Raw genomic sequence first — 24,279 nt, 5'->3', positions numbered from 1 at the left:
ACGAGGGTTCCACCCCCTGCTTAGCCACTGGAGCGACGTCCCTCAGCAGAGCTGACTTCTAAAAGTTCCGATTTTGTGCTCCGCGGCTCTATCACTTGCCAGAAGCGGCCGACGGAGGCCCCCTCCCCCGCCGTCTATCCTCCGAATATCGCCTCGGATTCACTTCTCCGCACGTCCTACCTTCCAGAAAGTGGTCGCTTTTCTGTTCAGGGTGTTGTTACTATTCTTATCTTCGATCTCCTGTTGAGTTCGTAGGTGTTCAGAATGGTTTGATCCCTATTCAGCTGAATTCCTGAGACCAGACAAAATCCAGGTCTCCTACTCCTCCGCCATCTTGCTCCGCCCTCCCTGACTTATATTTTTAAGAGGTAGTTCTGGAAATATTGGGTGAAGAATGGATAGTAGAGGAGCAAAGGAGAAACAAGGAGACCAGATAGAAGAATAAGGCAAAAATGATCACTTGGACCAGGAAATGAAGGGAAGTGTTCAGATTTGAGATGGCTTTTGAGTGGAGCCAGACTGCTCACTGAGGGATTACATATGAAGTTTGAAGAAAACGGGAATCAAGGATGATTCCTAGATTTTTGCTAGAGCAACTGGTTGAATGATGGTACCAATAACTGAGATGGAAGATTGGAAGAATAACAGGTTTGGGAAAGAAAGACCATCAGGAGATCAGCATTGAACATTAAACAGTTGACATGACTATAAGACCTTGAAGTGAAGATTCCAGATAAACATATGGAGGGTACAGATGGGAGACTCAAGGGTTGATTCAGGGCTGGATATCTAAATTAAGGAAATACCCACTTAAAATGGTATTTGATGCCACAGGACTAGATGAGATCTCGAGGGTGAGAGCACAAATAGAAGAAAATGGCCATGTACTTTCATTCCTATCTTCCTTTTGCAAAGTTTCCTAACTAGAATGACATCCTTTCCCTCTTCCACCTGTCAGTTTTACTCTACTCTTATTCTCAGAACAAAGACCATCTCCTACTTGAATCATCCTCTGAACCCTCCAGGAAAAAAATCTTAGCTCCATCCTTGGCACACCAATGACACTTGGTGAAAGTTTATGACTCTCCATTTTGTCCTGCCTTGAGTTCCTTGATTTTTTTCATGAGGCTCTCCCACTGGATTGTTACTGATATATTTAGGCCTTTATTACGTGCCTGGCATGGTCTGCCCTGCCTGTAGTCTGCTAAATCCCTCCTATCCATTCTTTAAGACTCAGTTTTAGCATTGCTTTCTCAGCCTTCCTCCTTCTCCCTCTCCTCCAGACATAGATGTACCTTCTAAGGCACTATTTATGTATCCTTAGTATAGCATTTTCCATATTGGTCGGCATTATTCTTCTTTGTATTGTAGTACCTTGTATCATGTCTGACACAGGGCTTAATTGATCATCATTAGGTGAGTGGAAGCTTCTTCTGGTCTCTGGCCTGAGAATAACAAAGTTGTGGATGGGAACAAGGCCAGCAGTTTTATTTGCAGGATGGTAAAGTCTGAACTAAGCACTTCCCTAAGGACAGTTCCATTCACTTTTTGACAATAGGAGCAGGAAGTTTGTGTCAAGAATTATTTGCTTTGAAAACCTCAAACTAAAGTTAAAGCTAAGGATATTTAGCTAGCCCTTTGGGACATTTGTTGAGACCAGATTTCAAACATCCTGTTTTTTTACTTTTTGAGTGATTCTTAAAACATTCCAATGATAGGGAAATCAGATAGTAAGTTCAAGTAATAAGAGTTGAATTCAAAGTTTGTTTCTTGACTTTCACAGATGAGGTTTCTAGAAAAAGCTTGCTTTTCTGAAAAACAAAACAGGACTAAACTCCCCCCATTTCCTCTTATTATCTCAGATTCCTATTGGATGTTTCCCTTTCATAGTCCTACAGTTTGCTGATTTTGGTGAAATTAAGCCAGTAGAAGTGTAAATAAACCAAAGAAACTATTCTGTAAAATAATGCTATGCTAACTTTTCAAAGAGTTTGACATCATTTTTATATCCCATCTTACCTTTCTAATCTTCCAAACAATATGTTTCTTATTAAAAACTCCACTAGGAAACAATGTTTATAGCATTAGAGTACCTCAAAGTTTAATTTTAAAAAACTTGGACTAATACTACACGACCATTAAATTATATTTTTTCACTCCTTCAGTCCAAGAATTATTATAATTCAGCATGAAATAAGAATTTCTTGTTTACACATAGAAAACAAATATTAGGAGGACTAAAGCATTATAGAAGGAAGACAGTTTAATTTCTGATTTTAAGCAATCTGTGTGATGTTGAATCTTTGAACAAATAAACTTCTATACCTTGCTCCCAGGTCACTATTTCAAAGGTTTTAGTGACTTATTCAGAAGGAGGTCACAATTCTTAACTAGATACATAAAATATATGAAATAGGAAGTTCAAAATATCCAGTTCTATCACTCATAAGCCATTGAGATAATGGACTGTTAGTCCATTTTCTAGATTCTAATTTACTTAGCCAATTATTTGCATCTTACAGATCTTTCTACTTTTGGTCTGCAATATGCACCCTCACAAAATAGTGATATTGTTACATGTAAAAGCAGCAGGACCTCTTAAAAGTTTTTTTTTTTACTTTACTTTTTTTTCCATTTGCTCCATTTAGATCAGCCTGTATCCCATAAAATTGTCACCAATTGAAGTATGACTATTCTTTCCCTACAATCAATTTGATAAGCGTCTATATTTCATCACATAATCTTTCACACATTTGTGTGAATTTCTGAAAGGTAAGGAACATGCCTTATGCTGTAATATTTATTTGTATCTAGTATTGCATCTTGCAAATGAGAAATACATGATATACCTCTGCTAAATGAATCTAGTGAAAAACAATATGGAAAAGCAACATCGCACATAATACTTTTTTTTCTTTTTAATTAACATATAATGTATTATTTGTTTCAGGGACACAGGTCTGTGATTCATCAGTCTTACACAATTCACAGCGCTCACCATAGCGCATACCCTTCCCAATGTCCATCACCCAGCCACCCCATCACTCCCACCCCCTCCACTCCCGCAACCCTCAGTTTGTTTCCGGAGATTAAGAGTCTCTTACGGTTTGTCTCCCTCTCTGGTTTTGTCAATACTTTCCTTATTTCAACTTATATAAATCCAAAACTACTAATAAAGAAACCAATTAAACAATAACAATAGATGATAAACAATCAGTGGTCCATTCCACTAAGTCATGTGTGGGGTGGAAGTGCATTTAATCTCAAAAGAGCCTGGGGCCATGGTATTTCTCAAGTCAGATTGTCTATGAGAGTCAGATTAAAGATTTTTTCTTCTTTTAAAGATGAACACTTTGTCACCTCTATCCTCAAAACCTTTCAGTCAAAATGATCTCTTCTATACTTTAAGGTACAGAGAGCTCTGTGGGCTTCAACCCAGGACCTCGTGAAGCTTCTGAATAAAAATTTGGCCCTAAAAGAATTACTTTGCATGGCATTCTTTATGCAAATATTTGAACACTCTTTATATGGGTAAGAAATCAAAATAGAAAGTCAAATTTGCAAACATCCTGCCTGGTTATTTGAATAGATCTCCTTTCAGTCCACAGTTCAGACTATTTGTATTTCAGCTACTTATCAGTATCCTAAACTTGAACATTTTTGCCACCAATCTCCAACCTGATAAACAAGTACTTCCACCACTGGTAAGAGGGTAGATAGTCATACTCTTTCTGAAGAATAAATAAGAAAATCACTAGCAAAAAGCCTCAGGGATTAAGAAACAAAGTTTAAGAATTAATAAGCAGGGACATATGCAAAGATTTAGGTATCAGTATGTTCATTACAGCCTTAAAATGGTGAAAGGTTGGAAATAATTTAACACTCCAGAATAAGAAAGTGGTTAAATGCAATACTTCACATAATGAGATACTATGTAAACACTAAAAATTATGTGATAGGAAAACAGGGGAAAATATACAAGATTTATTGATAAAATTTTAACAATAGGTTAAAAATAATATATGCAGTATGATTCTAGTTAAGTTAAATTCCCCATGTATGTTGAAAAAAGAATATAAGGACATTGCTAATAATTTTCTTTTGGTACCAGTTTAGGAACTGGAATGACTTTTATTGTATTCTGTGTGCTCGTTTGTATTTTTCAAACTGTCTACAATGGACATAAATACTTTACAATTACAAAAGTATGTTTTTTGAAAGTCTGGCCAAGAAAAATCAATATTTAGAAGGAACATCTAAGGGACATGACTATTATTCATTCCTGAAGTTTCCAAACTCCATTTCTATACCAAGTCAGATGACAGGAACATTGTATTTCCCTGTATATAACATTTTCACTTCTTATCACCTTGCATGCAGCATCACTTTCACTTTCTAGAGAAAGTTTCACAGGACTATGGTTTAATTTTATATCATAGGCCTTATAAAGGTTGATGCAATATCATATGAGGATTGATTTAGATTCTTCTGTAAAGCAGTTCTACTAAAAATGCTATCCACTGGGTGGTTTGCTTCCCTCCCCCCCAGTACATGCTGTCAGCTCCTGATGTGCTAGGATGTTGTCTATTATTAGCAAATAAGAGCTAAATGCTTCCTTTTAACTTTAACCATGTTCAATTACAGCACCCCTTTTTAGTCTTGGTTTGCTGACATAACTATATTCCCATCCTCTTAATTTTTTGTCTTACATTCTCTTACTAATTTTCTATTTTAATGATTCTTAATAGGAAACAGATGGCATGCTTAAAATTAGAATAAATCAAGAAGAATATAATAAGGGGACAATTGACAAAGGAGGGTTGGAATTCAGGGAAATCATAAGACATCATGCAATAGCTGAGCTGCTTTACCACCCATTGACTAGAGTCAGAGAAAGCTGTGTGAGGAGGGCCACCTGACAGGAGGAGCTGAGAACTTTGGTGGAGGACACAGCTGGTCATCACAACTCTGCTGGCCTAGGAGCTGGGGAAACAACTCTCCCAACATCAGTCTCCTTTCTCATTCCCATCTCTAGTGTTCCATTTTCACTGAATCCAACCAGAAGCCAGAGGTCAAAGGAGTTGTACAAAACAACTGAAAAGAATGGAGAGTATGACCCAAAGGGAGGATGCTCAGCACAATAGTATTAATGCCTCTTATTATAATTTGCTTGGAAGTAGGTGATATCTATATGCATAAAAAAATAACATGAATCTCTGTTAGGTGGTGTTCACTTTGGTCACTTATGAGAGCATTTTTCAGTAGCAGAGCTATCTACTTGAATTGGCAATAGCTGTTTTCTGTTGTGTTGTAGCCTTATGTCCTTAGAACAATGGTGAACCAAGAAAGTGTTCTGAGGTAAACACATTAGTTATCTTCCTGTTAATTGCAATGCCAGGTGGATTAAAAAATAACTGTCATGTCTTCTTTAGACATAAGGTTTATTTTCAGTATGGGCATTGAAATATTACATAATGATCATGTCATATGTTGATATTGCTAAAATGAATTTGTCTGTAATCTTGTTTAATTTCTCTCTTTTCACTATGCATTAGGAAGGGAGTATATATACTGAGGATGTTGTATTTCACAGCCTGAGGTGTCACGGAGAGTGAAAAGTGAAAAGTAATCAAACCTCAGAGCCATTCAATCATAACTTCTTAGAGCTGAGGTGATTTTAACAATCATTTAATCCAAACACCTCATTTTACAATTGAGGAGGCAAAATCCCACAGAGCCTGCATAACTTGCCCAAGGTCACCCACCTTGTTAGGGCCTCCTAGTTTGGCATATTTTCCTCTATGCCTCAGCGTTAAAGTACAGTTGTATACTGCTCGTTCATTATATTCATTCATTCAACCAATATTTGTTGAGTGCCTTCTGCCAGGCACTGGAGATACAACGATTAAAATAGACAAACCCCTCTTTTTTATGGACCTTACATTCTAGAAGAGAAAGAGAAAACAGCCAATAAATAAATAGATGAGTGCCAGGTAGAATTATAAGTGCTAAGAAAAAAATAAAAGTAGGGCAAATGGACAAAATGACAGAAAAAGAGGATGCTATTTTAAGTTTGGTAATTGAGGATGAACTTTCTCTTTGATAACATGATATTGGAGTGAAGTTGAGTTATGCAGACATCAGGCAGCGGGAATAGCCACTGCAGAAGCCTAAGAAGACATGGGCCAGGGTGTTGGAAGAGGAGGAAGTAGACTGGTACGGCTGGCACAGGATGAGTTAGGGGGAAAATGGCAGGATATAAGATCCAAGAGATATAGAATGTAGTGCAGGAAGTGACATCTCTGACCGCTGTGTGGAAAATAGCCTGGAGAAGGGAGTAGGAATGCAAAAGGAGGAGGCAGAGAAATTAAAGATTAAGAAGTTATTATAATGGCTCCTATTTAAAAGGTAGAACTTTTATTTGTGACAATAGGTGAGGGTATCAGTAGGAGGTGTGCAGGGGAAAAGTAAGAGTCAAAGATAATATCAAGGCTTTTGGCCAGAGCGCTGGGAGAAGAGGTTTTCATTTGTTGAGAAAAAGAAAACTGGGGAAGGAGCAGGTCTGCAGGGAAAAACAAGAATACATTTTGGGTATACTAGATTTGAGGCAATGGGATGTATGAATTTGGAGTTCAGGAGAGAAGCCTAGACCAGAGATGTTAATTGCTCTTTGTCAGCATATAAATGACATCTAAATAATATTGCATTGATTGAGATCACCTAGGAAGTATATATACTTAGAGGACTGAGCTTCAGGGCACTCCAAGGCCCAGAAGTTAGAATGATGTGGAGGATCCACCCACGTTTATTGAGAAGGAGAAACCAGTGAGGTAAAAAGAGCAAAGTGAGATAAAAGCAGAGAGAATGGCTTCTTGGGAGCCAAGTATCAAGTTTTCCAAGGAGGAGGTGGTGATCATTTCTGTCTTAATAGTTCAAGTAAAGTAAGGACTGAGAACTGACTCCTGGAATGAGCAACATGGAGATCAGTTATGACCTTGGTAAGCACAGCTTTGCTGGAGTGGAGGGACAAAATAGCCCATGAGAGAATGAATGGAAAGAAATTGGAGACAGTGTGTAGGCTATAGAATCGTACAATTTTTAGGGGAGGGGGTTTGGGGTCAAGGGAGAGTATTTTTTTTTAAAAATAGAAGTCATAATGGCATATTTGTAGGTTAATAGGAAAGATCTAGAAGAGAAGAGAGAAATGGTGGTGGGAGAGAGATTGGGATGACCTTGAATAGGAGAGAGGGGATAGGGTGCAGTGCATAAATGAAGGGGCTGGCTTTAGGAGCACAGATACGTCATGCATTATAAAAGGGAAGGTGGGTAATGGGTACGAATTCTGATCGGTTGGTAGATGTGATACTGGAAGCCTGTGGAGATTCTCTTCTTGTTAAATAACATCCTGATAGGTAAAAAAAATCATATCAAAATCATTATTTTCTTTAATCTACTGAACAAAAGAACAGCATCAAGGAGGCAATGAAGGTGGTTTTTTTAATCCATTCATAACACCCACTTGACACTTCAATTGTGATCAAACTATAATGGTGTATGTAAGTGATGAATCACCAAATTCTACACCTGAAATTAATATTGTACTGTATGTTAGCTAGCTGGAGTTTAAATAAAAACTTGGGGAAAAAAATCTATAATTGTGTGGTTTCTTATAAATTGTTTAGCCATAGTGGTTCATTAACCCAAGGAGAGAAATCCTGAGGGAATATTAAGACGAGTAAAGAGATTGACACAGTGAAACTATTTGCACATATAGAACAGCAACAAATATTCCTAGTAAGCAGACTACTAAAGAGTTTTATTTTATTTTATTTTATTTTAAATATTTTATTTATTTGACAGAGAGAGACACAGCGAGAGAGGGAACACAAGCAGGGGAGTGGGAGAGGGAGAAGCAGGCTCCCCGCGGAGCAGGGAGCCCGATGTGGGGCTCGATCCCAGGACCCCGGGATCATGACCTGAGCCGAAGGCAGACGCTTAACGACTGAGCCACCCGGGCACGCCCCTACTAAAGAGTTTTAAAATTATCAGTTTCCTGTCTATTTAGAAATTCTGAGTAAACTAAGACAGGACCAAAGCCATGAAAATGACCCTAAAGCAAATAGTTTAAAACTGAGTTTTCTCAAAATTTATTAATCACAAAATTAAGAGCAAACAGCAATCACAATGGTGCACAGCATAGCACAAGTGTTTAGAATCATGAACTATGGAGTTAGCCCTCCTGGGTTCAAACTCTGAACCTCTTTATGTCTGTTTGACTTTGGGGAAATTATGTACCTTCTATGTGTCTCAGTTTTTCTTTTATAAAATGAAGATCATATTAGTACCTTGCCCTTAGGGTTGTCAAGAAGATTAAGTGAACATAGAACAGTGCCTTGCATGAAGCAAGCACTATATAGATGTCTATTAAATAAATCAAACCACCATGAATAACCAAGACCTAGACAGAAAATATAGCCAAAAATTGATACCTGGAGTTAATTTAAAAATATTTTTAAAACTGCCTATTGAAAAATCTCTTCCAGAGAAACATACAGCTGGCTCTCAATGATCCAGGCTGCTTTTTTTCCCCCTCCATCTGACTTTCCTAAAACTCTGTCCTGACAAAGAGTAGGAAGATTCTATCAAGTTTTTGTTTTTGTTTTACTTTTTAAAGAGAAGTTCTAGTAGAAAATTTCACTTTTTTCCCCAGTTTTATTGAGAAATAATTGGCATATATCCTTGTATAAGTTTAAGGCATATAGTATGATGGTTTGATTTACATATAAGATGATTACCATAATAGGTTCAACTAACATTCAATTTCTCATATAGATAGAGTAAAAAGAAAAGAAAGAAGAAAGAAAGTGATCTAGTATCTTTTGACAATCTTCCTCTAATTTCCCCTCCCACCACCCCCTCTTGTGATCATAAGTCTGATCTCTCTATTAGAGTTGTTTTTTTTAATATTCCACACATAAGTGAGATCATACAGTATTTGCCTTTCTCTGAATTCATTTAGCATTACTTTCTCTGACTACACTTAGCATTATGATTTCACTTTCTCTGTCTTACTTCATTCAGCATAATGCATTCAAGGTCCATCCATGTTGTTGCAAATGGTGTATTTCCTCATTCTTAATGGCTGAATAATATTCCATTATATATATACCATGACTTCTTTATTCATTCATCCATTGATGGATACTTAGTTGTTTCCATGTCTTGACTATTGTAAATAATGCTGCCTTGAACATGGGGGTGCAGATATCTTTTTGAGTTAGTGTTTTTGATACCTTTGGATATAGCCCCCAAAATGGAATTTCTGGATTATATGATAGTTCTATTTTTAATTTTTTGAGGATCTTCCATACTGTTTTCCATAGTGTCTGTACCAATTCATAATATCACCAACAGTGCACAAGGGTTCCCTTTTCTCCACATCCACACCAGTGTTTGTTACCTCTTGTCTTTTTGATGGTGGCCATTCTAAAAAGCATTAGGCGATATCTCATTGTGATTTTAATTTGCATTTCCCCAATGACTAGTGATGTTGAGCATCTTTTCATGTACCTCTGGCCTTTTATACGTCTTCTTTGTAGAAATGTCTATTCAGATCCTTTAAAAATGCCTAATTTTTAAATTGGGTTGTTTTGTTTTTGCTGTTAATTTGTATGAGTTCTTTATATATTCTGGATATTAACTTTTTATCAGATATATGGTTTGCAAATACTTTTTCCCATCCCATAGGTTGTCTTCTCACTTTGTTGGTGGTTTCTTTTGACTATAGAAGCTTTTTAATTTGACGTACTACCACTTGTTTATCTTTTGTTGCTTGTGCTTCAGTATCATACTGAAAAATCATTACTAAGACCCATGGCAAGGAGCTTTGTTCCTATGTTTCCTTCTAGGAGTTTCACAGTTTCAGGTCTTATATTTAAGTCTTTAATCCATTTTGAGTTAATTTTTGTGAGTGGTATAATATATGGTTCCAGTTTCATTCTTTTACATGTGAATATCCAATTATCCCAGCTACATTTATTGAGGAAACTGTCTTTTCTCCAGTGAGTATTCTTGGCTCTTATCAAGTATTAGCTGACCATATAGGGTTGGGTTTATTTCTGGGCTTTCTATTTTGTTCCATTAGTCTATTTGCTTATTTTTATGCTAGCACCATAATGTTTTGATGACTATAGCTTTATAGCATAGGTTGAAATCAAGAAGTATGAGACCTCCTGCTTTGTTCTTTCTCAGATTTCCTTGGCTATTCAGGGTCTTTTGTGGTTTCAGGAGAATTTTTCTACTCCTGTAAAAAATGCCATTAGACTTTTGATAGTGATTGCACTGAATTTATAGATGGCTTTCAGTAGTATTGACATATTAACAATACTACTTCCAATCCATGAACACAAGATACTTTCCATTTATTTGTGTCTTCTTCAATTTCTTTCATCAGTGTCTTGTAGTTTTTAGCATGAAGACATTTCACTTCCTTAGTTAAATTTGTTAAGTATTTTATTGTTTTTCATGCTTTTGATGCTACTGTAAATGGGACTGATTTCTTTGTTTTTAAAAATTTCATTTTTACTGTATAGAAATGCTATTGATTTTTCTATGTTGATTTTGTATCCTGCAACTTTACTAAATTTACTGATTAGATCTATCAGTTTTTGGTTAAGTCTCTAGGATTTTCTATATATAAAATTATGTTGTCTGCAAATAGAGACAATTTTACTTCTTCCTTTCCAATCCTGATGCCCTTCCCTCCCTCCCTTCCTTCCTTTCTTTCATTGCCTGGTTGCTCTAACTAGGACCTCCAGTACTATATTGACTAAAAGTATAAGAATGAGAATCCTCTGTTGTTCCTGATATTAGAGGAAAAGCTTTCATCCCTTCACCATTGTGTATGATGTCAGCTGTGGGCTTGTCTTACATGGCCTTTATTATGTTGAGATATATTCTCTCTATGCCTGATTAAGAGTATTTATCATGAATGGATGTTGAATTTTGCTGAATACTTTTTGTGCATCTATTGAGATGATCATATAATCCTTTTCTTTCATTCTATTATGTGATGTATCACATTGGTTGATTTGCTTATGTTGAAACATCTTTGCATCCCAGAGATAAATCCCACTTGATCATGGTGAATGATACTTTTAATGTACTGTTAAATTTAGTTTGCTAGCATTTTATTGAGAATTTTGGTATCTACATTCATCAGGGATATTGACCTATGGTTTTCTTTTCTAGTAGTGTCCTTTTCTGATTTTGGTATCAGGATAATAATGGCCTCAAAAAATGAGTTTGGGAATGTTCTCTCCTCTTCAAATTTTTGGGAAGAGTTTGATAAGGATTGGTGTTAATTGTTCTTTAAATGTTTACTAAAATTCAACAGTGAAGCCACCTGGTCCTAGGCTTTTCTTCATTGGAAGATATTTTATTCCTGATTTAATCTTCTTATTAGTAATTGGTCTATTCAGATTTACTATTTCTTCCTGATTCAGTCTTGGTAATTTGTATGTTTCTAAGAATTTTCCCATTTCTCCTAGGTTGTCCAGTTTTTTGGCATATAAATATTCATAGTAGCCTCTGATGATCCTTTTCTTGCCTGTGGTATCAGTTGTAATGTCTCCTTACTCATTTATAATTTTGTTCGTTTGGGTCTTCTCTCTTTTTTCCTTAGTTAGTCTACCTAAGGGTTTGTCAATTTTGTTTCTCTTTTCAAGAACCAACTCTTAGTTTGGTTAATTTTTCAATTGTTTTTCTGTTCTCTATTTCATTTATTTCTGTTCTAATCTTTATTATTTCCTTTCTTCTGCTAATTTAGGCTCATTTTGTTTTTCTTTTTCTAGTTCCTTAAGGTGTAGAGTTCGGTTGTTTACTTGGGACATTTCTTGCTCCTTAATGCACTTACTGCTATTAACTTGACCTCTAAGAACTGCTTTTGCTATGTCCCGTAAGTTCTAGTATGGTAAATTTCTGTTTTCATTTGTCTCAAGAAATCTTATTTCCTCTTTAATTTCTTCTTTGATTCATTGGTTATTCAAGAGAGTATTGTTTAATTTCCATGCCTTTGTGAATTTTCCAGTTTTCCTCTTGTTATTGATTTCTAATTTCATGCCATTGTGGTCAGAGAAGATACTTGGTACAATTTTAACCTTCTTATACTTGCTAAGATTGTTCTGTGGCCTAACATAAGGTCTATCCTAGAAAATGTTCCATGTGCACTTAAGAAGAATGTGTACTCTATTGTTGGATAGAGTGTTTTGTATATGTCTGTTAGTTCCATTTGATCTACAGTATTGTTCAGATCCACTGTTTCCTTATTGATTCTCTGTTTGGAAATTTATCCATTATTTAAAGTAGACTATTAAAATGTCCAACTATTATTGTATTACTGTTTATTTCCTCGTTTAGCTTTGTTAGTTTTTGCTTTACATATTTAGGTGCTCCAGTGTTGGGTGCATAAATATTTACAGTTATATCATCTTGATGTCCTAAACCCTTTATCATTATATAATGACTTTCTTTGTCTATTTTTACCATTTTAAGTTTAAAGTCTATTTTATCTAAAGTAAGTATAGCTACTTTGGGAGTTTTATTTGTTTGTTTAGTTTTTTATTGTTTGGTTGGTTGGCTTTGGTTATCATTTGCTTGAAATTTCTCTATCCATCCCTTCACTCTCAGTCTATGTGTATCCTTAAGGCTAAAAAGAGTCTCTTGTAGGCAGGATATTGTTGGGTCTGATTTATTTATTTATTTTTATTAAATCCATTCAGCCATTATATGTCTTTTGATTGGGGAATTTAATCTGTTTACATTTAAAGTAATTTTTGATAGGTAAGAACTTACTATTGTCATTTTGTTAATTGTTTTCTGGTTATTTTGTAGATCCATTGTTCCTTGTTTCTTATCTTTCTCTCTTTTTTTTGCATTTTGATGTCTTGGTATTGATATGCTTTGACTTCTTTATCATGTTCTTTTGTGTAATTACTACAAGATTTTCCTTTGTGGTTATCATGAGCCTTACATAAAATATATTAAATTTATTTATTATTTTATTTTTTTAAAGATTTTATTTATTTATTTGTCAGGGAGAGAGAGAGAACAAGCACAAGTAGGGGAAGCGGCAGGCAGAGAGAGAAGCAGGCTCCCTGTTGAGTAGAGAGCCTGATGCGGGATGCTGGGATTATGACCTGAGCCAAAGGCAGATGCTTAACTAACTGAGCCCCCAAGGTGTCCCTTTTAAATTTATATTAAACCTATTTTAAACTGATAACAATTTAACTTCAATAGAACTGATATATTTTACACATTTAATTCTTTTCTCCCTCATACTTTAGGTTATTGTTGTTACAATTTACATGTGTTTGCTTTGCATTGTGTAACTAATAACAGATCATTGTATTGATGATTTTTTCCATATTTTTTAACTTTTAAACTAGAATTGTGAGTTATGTACCACTATTACCATATTGCAGAATCTAACAATGACTATATATTTACCATTATCAGTGAAATTTATGCTACTTTTTTGTGTTTTTATGATGTTAATTAGCATTCTTTTACTTCCACTCAAGAATTCTCTTTAGTATTTCTCATAAGGCAAGTCTGGTAGTAATGAACTCCCTCAGCTTTTGTTGTTTGGGAGTCTTTATTCCTCCATTTCTGAAGGACAGCATCACTGGATATAAAACTCTTAATCAACAGTTATTTTCTTTCAATTTTTTTGAATGTCATCCCCTTGTCTCCTGGCCTGAAATGTTTGTAGTGAGAAATCCACCTATAGTCCTATCAGTTCCCTTATATGTAATTTCTCTCTTTTTTCTTGCTGCTCTTAAAATTCATTGTCTTTCACTTTTGACAATTTATTTATCATGTGTCTCAGTGTAGCCCTATTTTGGTTCAACCTATTTGGGGTCTTTTGGGACTCATGGATCTGGATGTTCATCTCTCTTTCCAAGTTTGAGAAGTTTTTAGCCATTATTGCTTTAAATATATTTTCTGTTCCTTTCTTCTGTTTTCATTCTGGAATTCCCATGATGTGAGTATTATTTCTTTTCATCACATCCCATAATTTCCATAGGCTTTCTTTATTCTTTTTCATCTTTTTCTTTTTCTCCTCTAACTAGATGGTTTCTAATGTCCTATCCTCTCAGTTGCTGAATCTTTCTTTGGCATGGTGGAGTCTACTTCTGAAAATTTCTGTTGAGTTCTTCAGTTCAGTTGCTGTGTTTTTAACTTGAGAATTTCTGTTTGTTTTGGTTTGGGGTTTTTTTGTTTGTTTTTTTGTTTGTTGTTTTTTATTTATTTTTTAAGATTTTATTTATTTATTTGACAGAGAGAGACACAACAAGAGAGGGAACACAAGCAGGGGGAGTGGGAGAGGGCAAAGCAGGCTTCCTGCCAAGCAGGGAGCCCGATGCGGGGCTTAATCCCAGGACCCTGGGATCATGACCTGAGCTGAAGGCAATGCTTAACAACTGAGCCACCCAGGCACCCCTGTTTTGGGGGTTTTTTTGTTGTTGTTGTTTTGGTTTTTTTGATGGTTGCCATATCCTTGTTGAGCTTCTCATTTTGTTTACGCACTGTTTTCCTAATTTTGTTTGGTTGTCTGCATTTTCTTGTACTTCACTAAACTCCCTTAAGAGGATTATTCTGAATTTCTTCTCTGAGAGTTCATAGATGTCCCTATCTTTACGGCCAGTTATTAGAGTTTTATTAGTTTCTTTTGGTGGTGTCTTATTTATGTGATTCCTTATGTTGGTTTCTGTGCATTTTTGTAATGGAGCCTCTCTTGCAGACTTTATAGATTTGCTTTGGCAGAGACAGTTCTTCACCAGTCAGCTCAGTTTGGGTTTCTGGGTGTGTTTACTGGTAATGTCTTTGGGCAGGTGGTGCTTACTATTATGGCCTATTTTGGGGTGAGGGAACTATTCAAGCTCTGAGGACAGGGATGGGGGTGTGCCATTGACTGAGAACATTTAAATAGGACTTCTGGCTTGGTTCTCTATACAAGTGAGGCTGTAGGATAGGCTCCACAGTTATCTGAATTCTCTGGTCAGGCTTACCAGATGGTTGGGACTGGATACGTTATTCAATAATAGATGGAGCTATGAATTAGCTTCCCTGCACTGTCAGGGCAGGAGGACAGGGCCCAGGGCCTGTACAGCTCCTTGTCTGGGGAACCAAATCTGTCCTGACTATGCACTGAATTCCCTGGTCAAATGAGTCCACCAGTTTATTTTGCAGATGAGGGAAGCCACAGGCTGTTCAAGTGCCACTGTAGGCAGGGCTGTTGAATCATCTATGCAGCTTCTCATGTGCTCTGGTTAGGTTCCCTGGTTGGACAGCCTAAAGGTTATATTTACCAATAATCAGGGCTACGAATTAAATCCCCTTCCCTGACACAGTGGGAGAAGCAGCTCTAAAACTGTCTTGTCTTAACTAAAGTCAACCCCCACCACAAGTTCCCTGGCTATTGCCTTTGCTCTGCAAACCATCGGCTCTGCTGCCCTTCTCTCAACTGAAATACCATTAGGCCACACAGCTTTCCAGTGTTTTCACCAGCCCTTCTGGTCAGATGAGGCTGGAAGACACTCTCCACAGTAGATAGGGCTGTGTCTTAGCTCCCTTGCCTGAATGTGAAGGAGGGGATGCTCCTGGCTGCACTCAAAAGCCCAAACAGGCTCTCTAGTTGGGAAGGTCCAGGAGCTACCCTCTGACTTGTCTATGAATCAATCCTCCTGCCTGTGCATAGCACAGGAAGCTTCCATGCCCTGTACTGGCTTTGTTCTGGGGCTATATGCTCTGTCTACCCACCTCTCAGTTCAAGTGTCACTGGACCACACAGCTTCCAGAAATTGTTACAATCCCTTTTGGTTAAATGTGGCTCTAAGGTACTTTCCATAGTGGGTGGGGCTGTGACTCAGCACCTTGACTGGACATGGGTAAACCAGGCTCTAAGGTGGGCAAAACTATCTGAGGATCCAAATTAGGCAGATCTGTACCCACAACTTGGTACTGCCGATGAGCAAAACTGCTGTTGTGATTACTCTTTGGACACTGTGGGTATGAACTCAGTTTGCCAAGATTTGTGTGCTAGTTGTTGCAAGCCCCATCCCTAACCTTCTCCATCACAGATCCCTAAGTAGTTGGGCCCCTGCAGATCATTCTGCAATCCCTGATGTATGAGCTCAGAGAAGGGGCTCCCACAAAGTGACCCACAATGCTAGAGGAGGCTGGTCATCCCCTCTGGCCTTTTTCCACTAGAGGAACTGGAGACTCAGGGGACACCTCTCTGTGTGATGCTGCACTGTCCTGGAGGGGCAATGCACTGTCAATGTCTAGCCCCTTTTCCTACCCTTCTCATGCAGTCTGTTGTAGTCTCTGGTGTAGGGAGCAGCTTCAACCTCACCCCCATATTCTAGGATTTTCTCAGTGGTGTCTTGTTCTTGAATGGATGTTAGTTGTTTAGATGAAGTCAGTACAACCTATGTTACCATCCTGGTGACATCACCTAGAAATTTTTACTTTTAAAAGACAGTTGAAACTAGAAAAGTGAGCTTCTTGGACTATCATCCTACCTTTATGTCACCTGCTGATTAATATACTGAGAGTTGACTCTACATTCAGTCTCATATTAGATTGTTAGAATCAGTTAATAAGCTTATGTTAATGTCCATTTCTAAATTTTCATAACAAAATAAGGAACATTATGAATATTTTCAAATGATATGATCTTTGATTTCTTTTGGATAATTAAACCTCTCATATTACATTAATTTCTTAAATAATATTATTCAGAGGACTAATATTAAAAATTCAGAAAACACACTCTGAACCCCAGGTAATTTGGAGTTATTTTTACATAAAATATACATTAACTATCTTCTCCTTCTGATCATTATAATATCCTGATAGTTACTTTACTCACTAGGTTTTATAGCTCCCTAGTTGGAATATTGCATCAGATTCCCCCCAAAAAAGACCAACAATTAAAAGACAAACACCTCCTCAAATGTTTACTGCAACTTCACACTTCTAGGAATTAGTAATTGAGAGAACCACAAAACTGAGTGTGGGAAGTAGTTCAATAGATTGGACCTCAGCCAGATGGGGATACTTTGGCTTTAGTAGCAGGTGGTTCCTTTAAAAAGAGGATGTTTGCAAGTGAGAGGTTTAGGTGGGTGTATGTTAGAGCAGAGATCAAACTGGAGTTCAGAGAGTTTCAAAGACATATTTTCAAGATCCAAGGCATCAGAGTTTTTATATTCCATATTCTCCATTTTATGAAAATGTAAAAAAGTGCTTTAAGCCTATTTTAGATAACTTGAATGTCATTGCATTACAGTGTTGCTGAGTGCTGCCATAGTGTTTTTGCAAGCTCACAATTCAGTTGGTCCCCAGTGATACATTACATAAGTTTACAGTATTTATATCTTAAGTCATTTTAGTCTAAGTGGGATCCAGTTAGATCACTATCTCTCTTTTACACACACACACACACACACACACACACACACACACACACACCACTCCTTTAATCAGTCAGGGGAGGTTTTCCAGGTGGCTCTGATCTTAAAGGTCCTTTTTCCCACTACCTAAGTCCTCAAATCTACCCTACCCTCTGCAATAGCAAAGCATTCACTGGAAATAAAAGGCAATCAGTCACAGGCATTTGAAGGAAATTGCACAGGACAGTTCTATATCCTGCAGTTCCTGCAGTGCACAAATGCATACAGTAGCAATTAGAAGCCTAAAAAAAAAAGAAAAAAATTAATAGAGAGTTTATGAATCTTATTGGAGTCAATCAGGGCAAAATGTTCATATACTAAGGCCTGAACTTTGATCAACTGTAGCAAAACTAATAACTTTTATTGGCATAAGAGGATTCACACTAGGAAGCAATCAGACTAGCATGGGCCATCATGTGAGGATAGATACCCAAACTATGGTTTGCTGATACAGGACCAGGAAATGAGAAGAGGAGGTCTAGGCATGTATGAAGGCAAAAGCACTAACCTTAACTCCCTAAGTGATCAGTACCCACTGAGAAAGGCAGGAAAGTCACACTGTAATTATGTGTGTGTGTATGTACCTATGCAAATATATCCATTTGTAAATACTGTGTATATATGCATATATATTTAAATTACCATGTGTATCATGATTAATTTAACTAACTGCAAACTCTATATAGTTCACTCCATTTTGTATTTTTAATTTTTCTCTATTAACCCTTTTGTTCTACTCATAAAGTTTGAAGCTAAAAGAAACCCTTCTTTTTAGTAAGAGCTTCTACTAACCTAACTAAGAGTTGCATATTATCTTTGTGGTGGAGCAGGTAAATACATCCCTTTAAAAAGATACCAGAGTGGTGCCTGGGTGGCTCAGTTGGTTAAGTGTCCAACTCTTGATCTCAGCTCGGGCCTTGATCTTAGGGTCATGAGTTCAAACCTGGCACTGGGCTCCATGCTGGGTGTGGAGCCTACTTAAAATAGATAGATGATTGATAGATAGATATCAGAAAAGGGGCTGTTTGAGTACGGTGACCTCTTACAATTGCATGAAGGACTGGGTATAATGTGTGTCACATTAAAGACACTTAGTACATACTTACTGAATAAATGAATACATACATGGATGAACAATCACCCTAAATAGGACCTTTAGTGATCCCTTTGGGTTTAGATACGATCTTACTGTCAATATATCTTACTGGGAGCTGATACAACTATTCTATGTATAAGGTGGTGAGAAGTAAAGAGATTTTCCTGAGCCTAGATGGATAGGTTTGGTCCAGTGGTGGAAGTATTAGGAATGCCAAGGTCTTAAGTAGTTTTATCAGCCTGCTTCCTGCCAAGAGAATTTGGGGGAGTCCATGACCTCCTTTCACTTCATATTCACTCTTTCCCTTTCAGTCTAAGCTGGCAGTGTTTCTAATAAAATTTTCTCAAGAACCAAGTGAGCCTTTGCAGATTTTATGGGGATTCACTCCATTAGACAAAAGCCACACCCACAGGTCTTTTTGAGATAATCCTTTCTCTGTCTCTTAGTTTTCTATTGAGGTGGCTGAGCAAAATTGCCCTTAAACTTCCCAGGGGCTTTCTAATTTGAGATCTATGAGAAACACCCTTAATCTCTTGGAAGGGTCTTTTATATGACTGAATACTCTGACCCTGTGATCTTTTCAAGGCTATAACAAAGGATTGTATATTCACACATTCAGCCCTTTGTCTATGGCATGATGGCGGCAATAATCTCTTAACTCTGGAGTCTTTTGCCATTTCGATAGGTTGAGAATTTCCCAAAGCATCAAATCTCTTCTTTTTGCTGTAAGTAGCAAAAAACCCTAGTGACATGTTCAACACTTCAGAAATCTTAGCTCATCACATATGAAGTTCATTACTCAGGAATGTTTTCCACCCAACTGCAGCACAGAATTAATTCCTCAGGCTTCCTGTCACCACTTAACAGTGACCCTTTCTCCAGTTTTGAAGAATATGTTCATCACTTCCTTTTGAGACCCAGCAGCCACATCTTTAACATCCTCTACTAAATCAGTTCAAGGCATTCTAGTCTTTTTTCTATCATGTTCCTAAAATTCTTCTTGCTTTTTCCCACTTCCCAATTCCAAAGCCACTTCCACATTTTCAGGTATTTGTTACGGCAACAAATCACTTCTAAATACCAAAAACTGTACTAGTCTTTTAATTGCTGTGTAACACATTACCACAAATTTAGCAGCTTAAAACAACACTTACTTATGAGCTCAGACTCCTATAAATCAGAAGTCCAGCATGGTGTCCCTGGACTCTCCGCCCATGACATCACAAGAATGAAATCAAGGTGCTGACAAAACTGAGTTCTCACCTGGAAGCTTTAGAGGAAAATATGCTTCCAAGCTCATTCTTGCTTTGGCGGAATTCAGTTCCTTACAGTTGTAGGACTACAGGTTACAGGTTCCCATTTCTCTTCTGGCTGTAAGCCAGGGCCACTCTCAGCTGCTGGAGTCCACCCACATCCCTTGCCATGTGACCTCCTCAATCTCCAAGCCAAAATATTCAGTCATGTCCTTTTCATGCTTTAAATCTCTGATGTCCCCTATTGTGACAAGCCAAAGAAAACTCTCTACTTTTAAAGGGCTCATGGGATTAGGTCAAGTCCTTCCAGGTAATCTCTCTTTCTCAAGGTTGTCTCTGCCATATAATATAACCTAACCCACGGTAGTTATGATCCTGGTGATTATATAGGGTATGTATCCCAGGAGGGCAGGAAATCTTGGGGCTCATCTTAGAAGCCTGCCTATCACAGGTGTGATTCATTGTCCCCTTTAAGTCCCAACAATCCTGAAGAAGTAGAGTTTATAGTCTGGGGATTTATTTTTTTATTATTCTTCAGTATCTACCTACCCCCCCCCCAATTCTTAGCTCTTTAGATCAGTATATTATTAGATTAAGAAACACTCGGGAAGGAATTTCATGGTAAATTGCTCTCATAAGAACCCACAGATTCCCACACTGAGAAAATAGCTTTAATCTGAATTGAGAAGATACTCTGGGTTCCCTCCTAAGCGCAGAGCTTCTTGAATCTTCTGGTAAGCAGTACTGGTCTAGCCCTCTAGCCTGTATTCTTTTATGATAGCCTACCCTCTTTTATTTTAGACTGTTTCTGCTGCCCCTGGTTATCTGTAGGATGAATGTAATTCTAAGTATTTGCCATATCACCTGAGGTCAAGGGGGACAACATAAGTGCCAAGGTTCTACTGATGCCTGGGTCTATTGATATTTACTGATAAGATGTCACTTGAGGCTAAGAGATCAAAAAATGATAGATTTTTCCCCAGACACATCTCAGAGGTGAGGCTGAAGGTCACATGGATGGTGGGCCATGGCTGGTGGAGTTATTCTGACTTTCCTGATAATGCTTCCCATCCCTCAGGTGTACAAGGTGGGGGCTTCAGTGCTAGATTAGGAACTTGTAAAATTGGGAGAGAAATGTATATGCTAGAGCAAGGAAGGAATATGTCTCCTTCTAATGTGAGCGTTGCTTGAAACCTCTATTTTGGGAGTGAGGCTGAAACTATCCTTGCTTTGATCCCATAGAACTCCAGGCATCAAGCAGCAAAAAACCTCCTAAAACGCCGTGATGCGGAGTAGTTTTTATGTTATTCAAGCCACCCAAAATGCTACATCTAGTGAAAGGGTGGTACTGGGACCAATATTACATATCAGGCATTTTAAGTCCTATAGGACTTCTTACTCTTTTTACTCTTCTTACTCTTTTAAAATTACTAGCACAGTAATTTTGTTTCTTACAATAGCTCCTAGGGATAGTTTATAGAAAGACATTATTCTTTGATTTTATCATGACAATAATTTCAAAAGCGGAGAGATGCTTCTGAAATATTACCATTATCACCTAACAGCCTATGAATCAAAACTTACCTTGAGTCTTGAGATGAAACTATGAAAACTGTGAATATTATGTTCAACTCAAGTTTTAAAGCACAGAAGAAAAAGTGATCTAATAATTTAAAGGTCAATTTTGAAGAGTTGGGCACCTACCAGGGTAAACTTTGGGATACAAACTAAAATGTTATTCCAGCAAAAAGACAGTGTCATTCCCTAAAAGACAAACTGCTGAGAAGAAGAATTAGGAGAAAGACGATCTGTTATTCCAAAATCCTCAGGTGGGGTTTTATACATGGAATAGTTTCTCTATCTCTATGGCTGCTAGCTTATGAGAAGAGAAATCCAGGCAGGTGAAACAGTAGATGAGGAAAAACAGAGCACCAGCTAACAAAGCAATCAGTCTCAAGTCAGAGGGAGCTTCTGACCTGAGTAACTATAGGAGGGTTTTGTGAAACTGCTGTTAAACACTAAAGAACTAATATCTGTCTCCAGCATAGAAAATAGTTAGAACAAAGAGAGTCTGGATTCATAGAATATATATAAAGGTAGCCAGAACTTTGATCAGTTTGTCTGAGTTGACATAGAAATCTCCTTTCCTACTTTAAACACATAGAAATTTTGGACAAACTATAACACAACAGCACACAAACACACACAATGTCCCCGTGTTGAAGATAAAGATGGAACTCAAAGTCAGAGCAGTAAAATGGAGCCAAAGCTAAAGGGCTCTTGGACAGAACTGGGCCTGAGGCAGGCCTGAGGAGCTGGTGGTTGGGTCTTTAAGATTAGCTGTGAGACTTGTGTATATGGGAGCTGGAATCATGCCATTTAAAAAGAGTAAGAAGTCCTATAGGACTTGTCCATACACAAAATGGGAACGAGACACACCAGGACCACTCCCCAGAAAAGTGATAAGGGAGATAACTTTCTGCTTGGGACCAGAGGAGGAAAGGGGTCACCAGCAGAACCCAGGCGGGTGCTGTGCATGACCGCCAAGTCAGCACCCTCTGCAAGCTCACAGAACAGGTCCCAAATCTCACAGTCAATACACACACTGGTCCTGGGCCAGTAAAACGTATAGGGCCCTAAGCAGAAGCGAACAAAAACTGTCTGTAAAGATGCTCTCACTATCAGGTCATGGTTCATAAAGGAAAGCACAGTTCAGAAAGGAAAAGAGTTTAATAACTTTCATTACTTGATCATTTTAAATTTCCATGAAACCATAGACACCAACAGACCAAATTTAAAGGCAGATGACCAATGAAAGAAAACATAACTGACAAAAAGAAATATATCCAGAATTTATAAAAAAACAAACTTTTACAGATTAATAAAGAAAAATAGACAAACAAAAGTACTATTAAGCAATTCACAGAGGAAGAAAATGGCCCAAATAAACATGAGGGGATTTTTCCATCTCATAAGTGATCAGGAGAATCCAATTTAAAACACTGAGATACTGTTCACATTCATCAGATTGGCAAAAGTCAAAAAGAAGATTTATAACATAAACTAAAAAAAGAAAAACAACCTTATAAAATTGAAAGCATACAAATTCTACCACGCTGTAATTCTCCTCCTTGGTGTACTGTGGAGAGAGGTGGGCACACACGCCCCAGTCGACTGTACAAGGTGGCTGCGCCAACAGTTACAAGAACAAAACTTCAGAAACGTAAATATCCACCACTAAGAGAAGGGATGAATGCCAGCCTCCAATGAGACAGTACAGAGCAGTGAAAAGGGGCAAACTCCGTCTGTTCATTAATATAGCTGTAGCTCAGAAGTTTAAGGTTAAATGCTGAAGTACATGCTGCAGAATGATAGTCTGAAAGTATTCATGAAAAATTTAAAAGTCACGAACTACCTATTAAAAGATGTTAAAAGCAAAGTGCCTGGGTGGCTCAGTCGGTTAAGCATCTGCCTTTGGCTCAGGTCATGATCCTGGGGTCCTTGGATCAAGTCCCTTGATGGACTCCCTGCTCAGCAGTGAGTCTGTTTCTCCCTCACTCTCTGCCTCTCTCCCCGGCTTGTGCTCTCAGGGTCCTGGGATGGAGCCCCACGTCAGGCTTCCTGCTCAGCGGGGAGCCTGCTTCTCCCTCTCCCTCGGTCACTCCCCCTGCTTGCGTTCTCTCGCTCTGTCAAGTCAATAAATAAAATCTTAAAAAAAAAAAGATGTTAAAAGCAACTGATGGCCTGTAAAGATAGGAGTAAAATTTATGATCAAGACTGACTTTGAGGAGGTAAGAAGGAAAATGGTACTGAGTACATCCTCAATAGAGGGCTTCAACTTTATGTGTAAAATAAAATAAATCTGTAAAAGAACAAAAAACATTAACAGTTTCATTGCTAGGTGATGAGTACTAATGTGTTTGTTTATACCACAAAAACTGATAAAATAAACAAAAGTATCTAAATAAAGATGCCAGATATATTTTTAAAATCCCATCTCAATTTCACTTTTTTCCTTCCACAGAATATCAGCAATCATTTTGAAGCTGTTAATAAGTGTTGTGATTAATTTTTTGAAAACTGGGAAGCAAATGTTTGCTCAAAAGTAGAGCAATGAATTTGTGTCCGCAAATGAAAAACAATCTAACAAATAATAAGCCAAGAAGTAAATTCTTTAAGGGGCCTTCTGGTATTGCATGAGTTGCTCTGACTTCGGTACAATGTCTTTTACCAGCAAAGACCTCTTTTGACAGTCAGTTGCTACACTGTAGTCAACCAAAATGTTACCCTGGTATCTCTTGTCCTTGCATGTTCCTACTTAGAACAAGACTTAACAAGTCATAAACCCTAACTTTCCTTTCCCTATAGCATTCCTTCTAATCACAAGTACCTGTGCTCATGCAGGTCAATAAAG

At 37.6% G+C, this 24,279-nt stretch overlaps 1 protein-coding gene across 4 annotated transcripts in view; it reads right to left on the bottom strand.

Moving 5' to 3' along the window:
* Positions 1 to 24,279, bottom strand: part of CCDC148 (coiled-coil domain containing 148) — a 236,277-nt gene that overhangs the window by 63,864 nt on the left and 148,134 nt on the right. The window contains exon 13 of one of the 4 annotated variants that reach the window (XM_073883861.1): positions 16,823 to 17,758. The exons of the other annotated variants lie outside the window; for them this stretch is intronic. Coding sequence (XP_073739962.1) covers positions 17,618 to 17,758 — 141 coding nt within the window. The 3' untranslated portion in view covers positions 16,823 to 17,617. Of the gene's footprint in view, positions 1 to 16,822; positions 17,759 to 24,279 lie in introns of those variants that run through there. 4 annotated transcript variants of the gene reach the window in all.

Source organism: Callorhinus ursinus, unplaced genomic scaffold (assembly GCF_003265705.2).
Source record: "Callorhinus ursinus isolate GAN/ISIS: 27379988/994484 unplaced genomic scaffold, GSC_fseal_2.0 scaffold2, whole genome shotgun sequence".
Taxonomy (NCBI): Eukaryota; Metazoa; Chordata; class Mammalia; order Carnivora; family Otariidae; genus Callorhinus; species Callorhinus ursinus.
This window is presented reverse-complemented; position numbering and strand designations above follow the sequence as displayed.